Source organism: Daucus carota, chromosome 1 (genome assembly GCF_001625215.2).
Source record: "Daucus carota subsp. sativus chromosome 1, DH1 v3.0, whole genome shotgun sequence".
NCBI lineage: Eukaryota > Viridiplantae > Streptophyta > Magnoliopsida > Apiales > Apiaceae > Daucus > Daucus carota.
In genome coordinates, this window is record NC_030381.2 from 45,664,997 (window position 1) to 45,674,742 (window position 9,746).

A 9,746-nucleotide genomic window follows, 5' to 3' on the forward strand; every position below is an offset into this window, starting at 1 on the left:
GATCGTTTATAGTAATAAATACAACTTAATAGATTCGGTCAGCATCACAATAATAAATCAATATTTATATTGTCTGACTACCATGTATATATTTATAATGGTAATTTCGTAGATTTAATCAGGATGATGATATAAATTAATATTTAAATTATTTATAATCATATAAATGATGATTTAATAATATGATTAGCATCAAAATATTAAAAAACCGTGATCCAAATATAATCATTACACCCTGAAAAAAAAATAATCATTACACTTGTATAGTCTAAAATGAACAATAAAAAATGAAATTTCTCACTTGATATCAAAATAAATAAACAGTTAAAGTGCAATATTTTCAAATAACATGAGGAACATTGAACATATTATTAGAAGAAATACAAGTCTCCGAAAGCGCATAGAAAGACATAGGAATTCCCAATTGAAGAAAGTCAGCATAGGCAACCTGACAAAACTCAAATAACCTCCCATCACCCCAAACCATACATACATACATCATAAACAAAACCACCTATACATACATATACATACACCTATACATACAGATAATTCAAGCTCAACCGCCATGGAATTCAATCAATTCGATCACAACAGGTACGTTTCTCATCCTCCTCATCACCACCGCGACGCTCACCGTCACCACCTCCCGCCGCCGCCGCCGTTTCATTTGCCTCCTCCGCCGCCGCCGTTGTATCCTTCTCTGCCGCCGCCTCCGCCGCCTCCACCGCCTCCGCGTCATTCGGATTTCACTTTTGTGAACTCGTCGCCTAGGGTTTCGTCGGGTCGGCTGCCCGAGCCGTACCCGGTGACTCGGCCCGATTTGGCGAGGGGTTCGGGTGGTTATAATTGTGAGTCTGATTATAATTCTGGTGGATATGAATCTATTGATGGGTATAGAGATGGTAATTGTAATGTTAATGTTAATCGAAATCGGAGTCAAAGTCAACGGAGTTTATGGAATGGTAAAAATGATGATGTGGTTAATTATGAAGGTTATGGTTACAGCGAGTCTCGTAATTCGGGTTTTCGTGTAGATAATAGGGAGAATTCGAATTACGAGTCTCGGTATGTGAATGTGTTGAGAAATGAGAGGTTATTGGATGAAAGAAGTAAAAATTGGAGGTCTGTGGATATGGAACGTAATCGTAATGATATTGACTTGGTTAGGTGTGTGAAGGAGCGTGAGAGGGAGAGGGAGAGGGAGCGAGAGCGGGAGAGGATTAGTTTTAGGGAGAGGGAAGAGGAGGAGAATTTTTGCACTCCGCAGAAAAAGAGTGTTTTGCTGAGGATAGGCAAACCGAATGAGGTGAGGAATAGTCGGAGTTATGAAAAGAATTTGAGTGGTTCGAGGGGTAAGGATAAAGCTAAAGCTAAAGAGAAAGAGAGAGACCGTGTTGTGTTTCCTAAGTTTAGGTTAGAGGACGAGAGAGAACGTAGTCCGGTTGATCTTGATGTTTCTTTTAGGTCTAACGGATTAGTAGCTAAGACTATAGTGACAGAAAATGGGAGCCCGGGTAAGCGTTATACACCCAGAAGTAGGAAGGGGAGGAGAAAAAATGCATTCTATTCACCTCTAACAAAAGTTGTCGAGCCTTCTGTTTGGTTAGGTGGTTCATCACATTTAAGAGACAGTCCATCTTCATGTGAGAAGACCCCCATGAAAGTTGAAAATAATACAGATTCTGGTACTGTCCGCATGGTTAGAAGTTCAGCTGACACTAGTTCAGGAGAGACACCGGAAAAAGTGGAATATGGTTTGGTTTCTGGTGGTGCAAGTGAAACAAAAAGTGCGGGTAGTAGGGAAATGAAGAGATGTGTACAGGATACAGTTTCAGATAGGAGTCCAAAAAGGAGTGGCTTTTGTGAATCTCCATCATACAGGACTAGGAAAAAGAAGAAAGTTGCTTCTGTTATTTTACATGCATCAGATTTAGAGTTGAAGAAAGAGAGTGAGGATGTCACTTTAAATGATTCAACGCACATACCCCATTCACCCATCCAGGGTTTAATGCATATGGATAAAAAAATCAGTTCTGTTTTTATTAAAAATGATGATATTGTCTCATTACCTTCTCCAGTTGGGCTGGATGTCAACAATTTGGATGCAGTTCCCCAAACTATTGCCTCAGATATGAACAATGTTACAGATTATTCTGGGAGGTCAACTTTACCTAATTCAACCACAAACAGTTCATTACATCTTTTGGATCCACTTCTCCCTCAGGAAAGTGAACTTGAGAAGGATACCAGCATAGCTAAAATGTATGTTTCAGTTCTGGACAATGTTGGTACAGAATCTGAAAATGACTTTACTCTTTCTGGCATTTCTAGGGAGAACGATGATACTAAAGAGCCTCCTAAGAGTGGAAACTGTCCATCGCTGGAGGATGGGTTATGTAACAGGTCTTCAGAGGGTATCATGGTTTCATCTATTGATTTTGGTTTTAGAAGCACTACAGTTTCCAATATTGACTTGATAGATGCAGGCGCGAAGCAATCTGCAGCAATTGAGAATAGTAATCTGCTACAAGCTGACATTGAGGAAGCATGCCTGGATGCTGCTAATATTAATATTGAGTTGTCCAAGGCAGATGCAGACAAAGTTAATGATGGCACAGTAAATGAACACAGCTTCAATTGTAGTCCTAGTTCCCCTTCAAGTTCCAATTTTGCTATCACCATCGGAGGGGAGAACATTGTTTCATGTCCTGTCGATGATACGGGCAACCAGATATCTCACACTGAGACCACTATACATGTGAATACGTTAGTCGGAGATTGTCTGAAGGCTGAGGTTCCCACAGTAGGAAATGTGGAAGTTTGTTCTGGAATGGACTATACTTCTAACGGGATGAAGAGAAAAAGGTTCACCAGACAAAATCAATCATATTTGTCTAGTACAAAGACGTGTGACAAACAGGTGAAGGTAGTTACCCAATCACTTGATGAAGACAATGTAATAAGTTGCTCTGTAAAGGACGGTTCTGGTGCTGAAAATTTACATGCTGCCCATCAAAATGTGAAAGACAGGGGCATCAGTGCCCAAGGGAGTGTACCAAATGAAATATTCCTTGAGGTCGGGATAGTAAGAACTGGAACTGATGTTGATCTAGAAGGAGCTTCTCCTATCAAGAAAATAAAAGTTCTACATAATGATGAAAAAATTGTGTCTGGAGATGGAGATGGTGCTGCACTGACACCCAACAAATCTTTGAATAACTTGGAAGAAGAAAGGAAAGAATTGGTACATGATAAATTTATTAACACCAATGATGCATCGATTCCATCTCAAGATACCAATACCACAATTGAAGCTTTGAAGCCCATTAAGGGGGATTTGGCACTGACAAGAAAGAAACCGACTTCAGCAGTCCCTAGGGTTTTCACAAGTCCATTGTCTTTACATTTAAGCAACTCAAAGAGGGCGACCCCTTCAAACCACAATGCAAAGTCCCTATCGTGGCATCGACCTGCCACAGTGATTGCATCTGCGCCAGCGAGCAAGACCTTTTCACCCCCCGTTTCCGCATCAAAAAAATCACCAAGAAAAGCTGGGAAAGTTCAGGGATCTTCTTATATTCGTAAAGGTAATAGTCTTGTAAGAAAACCTAGTACAGTCTCAGCAATTCCTTACAGTTCCTACGCCTCTACTGTGTATCGTTTGAATTCATCTGGTAAAGATGACATACGGAAGAGTTCAGGGTCTGGAAATAAGATTGGCACTAATGGTTCAGCTAGTTGGTTGAGAACAAGGGACGGAGATGAAAACCATAAGAGTTCAAGGTCCGAAAGCATAGGGGTTATTGCCGGTTCAGCAAGTCAATTGATAACTGGAGGCCTTTCTGAGGGGCCTAAAACACTACCACTGCCTCAAATTAACAAATCAAAAGAGAGCACTGGAGGCTTGGTTGCTACTTCTGAGGGGCCTAAAACACCACCACTGCCTCAAATAAACAGATCAAAAGACAGCATAGCTATCCATGCAGGAGATTGTACACCTTCGCTGCTGGGAAATATCCCATCGGATAGTTCTGAAGCCTCTTCGACTCCTCTACAACAAACCTCAAATGTTGACATAACAAATATCTTGGAGGATGACCCAAAGCTTTCTGGAACATCTGAATATCGTGCTGGCGTGGAAAGTAATTTCGGAAACGAAATGTTACTAGATAAAGGGAAAGCAGGGGGGAAAATTACATATGTAAAACGAAAATCGAATCAGTTGATTGCTACTAGAAATGTTAACGAGATGTCTAATCAGGCTGCAGATAAGATACAAGTCTTACCATCTGATAGCTATTATAAAAGGAGACGTAACCAACTAATCAGAGCTTCAACCGACAATCAAGCTATGCCAAGAGAAGTTCCCCATAGCAACGCAAAGGGGAGAACAGGTGGAAGTTTGAGCAAGCAACACTTTAATAAAGGTGGTTACTGGGTTTTTAATATTACAATGTTGGGATTTTTTTTACCACTGATTTATTCTTACTGCTTCCCTTCCCCATGCTAGGCAATGTAATTTTTACAGTTTTATTGCTTATGTATGGACTGATTAAATTCTCTCCAGTGTGGAGATTAGGTAATACACATTCATTAAAAAAAGTTGGTAGTTTGCTGCGCCAGAAGCCAGGCTTGTTCCCATGGAAGAGAGCAGTGTGTTGGCAAAATTCAATGCACAATCCACCTTATACATCCACCAACAATTCTTTATCTTTAATCAGGCATGTCTTCTTGATACATCCTTTTTTTTTTCCTTGTTTAAAAAATGAAGTTTGTGCATAGCTAATGGATAATGACATATTTGTTCGCTTTACAATATATTTGAGGGTGAGCTTGCTTTTGTTCCCTCATTTTTCCAGTCGAAAACTCCTGTTCTCAAGAAAGAGAGACACTATTTACACTAGGTCAAGACGTGGGTTTTCACTTAGGATGTCAAAGTTATTGAGTGTTGGTGGGTCCAGCCTGAAGTGGTCGAAGTCGATTGAGAAAAACTCAAAAAGAGCTAATGAGGTTTGGCAGCAGATATACTAACATGTTTTTTTTCTTGGTCATTGGTTTGTGACTGTTAAGCGCAAGTTGGAAGAATTTGGCTTTTTTGTCAATTAACATTCAGTTACTTTTGCAGGAAGCTACACTGGCAGTTGCAGCAGTGCAGAAGAAGAAGAGAGATCAGAAGAATGCTCCTTGTGTTGTTACGGGGACAAAGAGCAGGGGTAATTTTTCCCGTAAGTTGATTCATAGTATGAAGCTTCACCAGGGTAGGTTATCCTGGTGTGGCAGGAAAATAGTTTTTGTTTCTACAAGAAAAGAAAATTTACTATTTATTTCAATATATCTCCTATTGGTTTTAATTTAAAGATACTGTCGTATATAGTCCTGATCATGTCAACCTTCTAATTTTACAGGAGAGAGAATATTTAGGATTGGCTCTGTTCGTTATAAAATGGATCCTACAAGAAGAACTCTTCAAAGAATTTCAGGTGGCTTTCTCCTCCTATATAACGTTGTGGTCTATATGCAATATATTAAATAGTTTTTGCATGTTTTTGTGAAGTAGCCGATTTAAAGAGATTTATAACTTATTGGAATTTCATGAATCTGCAAATTTGAAACATACTAGCAGATTTTAACACTTGCACTATTAGTTTTATGAGATTTTATCAGTTCATATTTTCTGTTCTAAAGAAAAAACAAAACGATATTTGTAAATATACTTACGTTCTTCAATTTTATTGCAGAAATACGATTTTTTGAAAAGTTTTTGCAAAAATACGCGTTTCCCCATGCCACACAAACATGATTTTCTTGCAAACAGTATAACGGCATTAATGAAATGCAAGTGCAACTCTTTAATAGGAAAACGTAATTGGGTAATTGGGTTGATGTTTGTTGCAGTCTATTTATTGTAGAATGTAGATATTTTTAGGGGAGTAGTAGGGCTGCAGATAAGTTTCTAAAAAAAGAATATTTTTGTTAATTTCACTGTATATACTAGTCAATATGTATATATTTATTATGTTGGTATTTTCTATTTAATAAATCTAGCTTATGTAAAATTTCCTCCAGGGAACTACTGTATAATTGATTGCTCAGTATTGCAATATGTTACTATGAACAGAGTTGATTTCTTAAAACCTACTCTTTGACTAGTTATGTTTGTCTCCTTACCTTTTTCTGACTACTGCAAAAATTATATTGGCGTAATAAGTATGTTCATTATTATGTATACCTATGTGCTAAATACATAAGACACATGAGATATAGCTTATATGATGTAAACTTTGATGAATTAATCAAAGATACTATACAAGAAGTCCAACAGAGTGTCAGAGAGGCAACTTAGCACTGATATATCTTTCATGTGGATGTTAGATTGTCGTAGTAGAAGTTTCCGGATTGTTTAATGGTTGGTCAGTTACCTTTTTTTTTTTATCTTTAATTGTACGTTCTATATAATTTTTAAGGAAGCTCAAAGAAATTGTTCAAGCTTGTCTGTTCAGACGTGTGCAGTCATGAAAATTACTAAACTCAATGGTTTCACATTTGTCAGGAAATGCTCAAAAAGATGGGCTTTTCATTTTTCCCATACTTGCTCTTTACTCCATACAGTTTATTTAATAAGTGATTTCCCTTATTTTACGGGTGGAGCATCTTTTTTTTTTTAATATTTTTAATCTGCAATTGGCTGTTACTTTCTTCTATGTAATTTGCAGACGTGGAGCCATCATGCTCGCCCACTTCTAACTCTGAAAATAATGTTAAGAAGTCTTATGTCCCTCGAAGATTAGTAATTGGCAATGATGAGTAAGTAATACTGAAACCTTGTATTTTTTTCTGATATAAAATCATCACTTCTGTAATTAGGTGCTTTCATAAGTGTGAAATATTGATATGTAAAAGACCAAGTCTTGCTTACAGACTTTTATTTGGCATTAATAATTTTTAATATGTTTTCACTATTATGCAGATATGTGCGTATTGGAAATGGTAACCAACTGATAAGGGATCCAAAGAAACGAACTCGAGCCTTGGCAAGTGAGAAAGTTCGTTGGAGTTTGCATACTGCTAGATTGAGACTGGCAAGAAAGAGCAAATATTGTCAGTTTTTTACTAGGTTTGGGAAATGTAACAAGGATGATGGAAAATGTCCATATATCCACGACCACTCTAAAATTGCAGTCTGCACAAAATATTTAAGTGGATCATGCACCAGTGTCAACTGCAAATTGACCCATAAGGTGTATTGGTTTTTTCTTGAGAGATTGTTAGTCTGTCTGCCAATATGCATTGTGACGGTGTATTATATTGAACTGTGTTTCTCATGCAGGTCATACCTGAAAGGATGCAGGATTGTTCTTATTATCAGCAGGGTGGGTTTTGTGATATAAGTGTTTTGCACTTGATTAAATAAGCATAGATTTCAGACTCATGTTTTTACTTGTCAGGTTTATGTTCCAACCGCTCTTGTCCTTACAGACACGTCAATGTAAATGCAAACGCTTCTATTTGTGAAGGTTTTCTGAAGGGATATTGTGATGATGGCAATGAGGTACTAGTGGAACCTGGTTTGGAAGTCCTCTTATATCTAACTTTGTCTACATTGCATTTGATAAGCAGGAGAAGGGAAGGGTAAGAAGTTAAAGTGGAGCCGGTCCCTCTGTGTCCTGGCTGACGTAACTTTTTACTCCTGAAGTGGACAGATAGTGGGAGAAAACAACTCTACATCGAAGTCTTTACTAATATGCATATGTTCTCATTTTTTTATTTTGTTCAAAATTAACATTTAGATCCAAATTCCCACAAAAAAGTTTAGACCTCCTTAATAACAATAAGTACAAAATGATTAGACTGATATACCTTCCCTGCACTGTTCATGTCAAGTGGCCCTTCTCTACCCTTTATTTTCCTACAGTTAGGGACCTCTTTTTTTCTGGTAGCTGTCACTCATATCGCCCCCTTGTAGCCAAGGAAGCAGTAATTTATAACTAAAAGCTGGATTTGCAATGTGTCATAACTTGCTTTCGTATTCCCTTTCTGCTGCCTACTCGAAAGAAGTTACTTGCCAAATGTTATGCATATACTGCCCCCCTGTCTTTACTAGTGTTTTATATCCCTTGATGTCTAGTACATCTCTGCTAATCCGCTTGAGGTTTTTATCTGATTTAATATATACATTAATTTTAATTGCCATTAGTAGCTGGCCGTTTGGAACGATACATTTTCTCTTGCATGCTTTATGTATCTTTAAGTTAGCTATTCATGTTATTGCTCCAAATTTATCTATTTCAATTCCATTTACACATTACCTGTATGCATATCCCCCTCCCTTCTAAAGTAATTTTTTACAATACCTCTGTTAGCACCTTGTCGGTTTTCTTGTGCCATATCCAGTACATATTTTGTTGATCTGATATTGACTTTTGTTCCCATGCCATGCCTTGACGCAGTTGATTGTTTTAAAGTTTATTAGACCTGTTCTCTTTGCTTGAATCATATTCAATTCATCAGCTATATGTTTTTTATGTTCCTTATATATATGTCTCTGTAAAAATCACATTGGCACCACTCACTAACCTGAAACTGGTGAAACATATTATATTTCTAAACTTGCAGTGTCGAAAGAAGCACACCTATGTTTGCCCCAAATATGAAGAAACAGGAATCTGCCCCCAAGGTTCACAATGCAAGCTTCATCATCCTAAAAAACGAAGCAAGGGAATTAAAAGGAAATCGTCGAGGGGACAAAAGAATGCCAATGGCAGGTATTTTGGCTCTAGATCTGTGGAAACAACAGCAGTTTCGGAAAAGCTTCATTTAAAGAATAGTGATGATATCTTTAACCTAGAAGGAAAGTTCACTGATTACATTAGCTTAGATATTAGTGATGAGGAAGCTGGAGAGACTGTTGACCCTATGATGGAGGAAATAACTGTTTGCGCATCAGATGTAGAAGCTACTGATCTCAATGAGCAGATCAAACCCATCTGTCTTGTACAACCTTCCCACCACAGAACCTTCTCCGATCATTGATAGCTTAGGTGAGAGTTAGATTAGTCTTTTGTGAGTTGAGAAGTTTAGGTAAATACATGTCTGTCTGTTGCAGATCTTTCTGTTGTGTTTCAGGCGCTTTTCTTTATGTTGTAGGTCAATCTAACAGAAAGAATACAAAGTGTACAATGAAACGTTTTGTACAAAATCAATGTACATTAGGTTTCACAAGTATTGTTTACTTGTGATATATAAACCTGTTCTACAAATCAAAATTTAGGCACTTTTTAGGACATCTGATCTGTTTTTGGCCTCAAATCAGGCTTTTAATTTATTTTGCAAAATATGTATTTGTATTTGTTTTGCATCAAAACATCCTTGTTGACAAAAATTTGACAATTATATATTTATAAGACAATTCTATTTGAGGATTTGGATTCGAAATATATCATTTTGAGTCGAATGTATTGTTTTAGACGTCTGTGTTTGACATATATTTAACAAAAGACATGGTTTGATGCTAGTATAGGTTAGCAAGACAATTATGTAATTTAGAAGATTTAATCAAATGATTCAAAAATTGTTTTTTTTTGAGCAAAATGATTTAAAAATTGTTATTAATTTGTATTAAGTATGGGGTAACTTACATATGTACATGCACGTACTCAACTTAAAAGCATTTAAAAAAGAAACCAGTGTAAACCTTTTTTTTCCTTTCATTTTTTCCCCTTTATTTACATATTTTTTCGGAACCC

At 37.1% G+C, this 9,746-nt stretch overlaps 1 protein-coding gene across 3 annotated transcripts; it reads left to right on the forward strand.

The window, feature by feature from the left end:
• The first annotated feature begins 408 nt into the window (after window positions 1-408).
• On the forward strand, window positions 409-9,286 carry LOC108201786 (uncharacterized). 3 transcript variants are annotated; one of them, XM_017370076.2, is made up of 10 exons: window positions 409-4,430; window positions 4,571-4,724; window positions 4,863-5,013; window positions 5,129-5,261; window positions 5,409-5,483; window positions 6,717-6,807; window positions 6,971-7,241; window positions 7,331-7,373; window positions 7,449-7,552; window positions 8,617-9,286. In XM_017370076.2, exons 1-10 carry the CDS (start codon window positions 569-571, stop codon window positions 9,031-9,033), a joined length of 5,301 nt encoding a protein of 1,766 aa, XP_017225565.1. In that variant the 5' UTR covers window positions 409-568; the 3' UTR covers window positions 9,034-9,286. The 3 variants fall into 3 exon arrangements, with proteins under 3 accessions (XP_017225565.1, XP_017225574.1, XP_017225580.1); XM_017370085.2 differs by having other exon boundaries at window positions 5,129-5,228; XM_017370091.2 differs by having other exon boundaries at window positions 5,129-5,216.
• The last annotated feature ends 460 nt before the right edge of the window (window positions 9,287-9,746 follow it).

Coding starts and splice junctions, on each gene's coding strand:
- LOC108201786 (XM_017370076.2), top strand. CDS start 569: ATGGAATTCAATCAATTCGATCACAACAGGTACGTTTCTCATCCTCCT. Junction 5,014..5,128: donor ACTCAAAAAGAGCTAATGAG/GTTTGGCAGCAG, acceptor TTACTTTTGCAG/GAAGCTACACTGGCAGTTGC. Junction 7,242..7,330: donor ACTGCAAATTGACCCATAAG/GTGTATTGGTTT, acceptor TTTCTCATGCAG/GTCATACCTGAAAGGATGCA.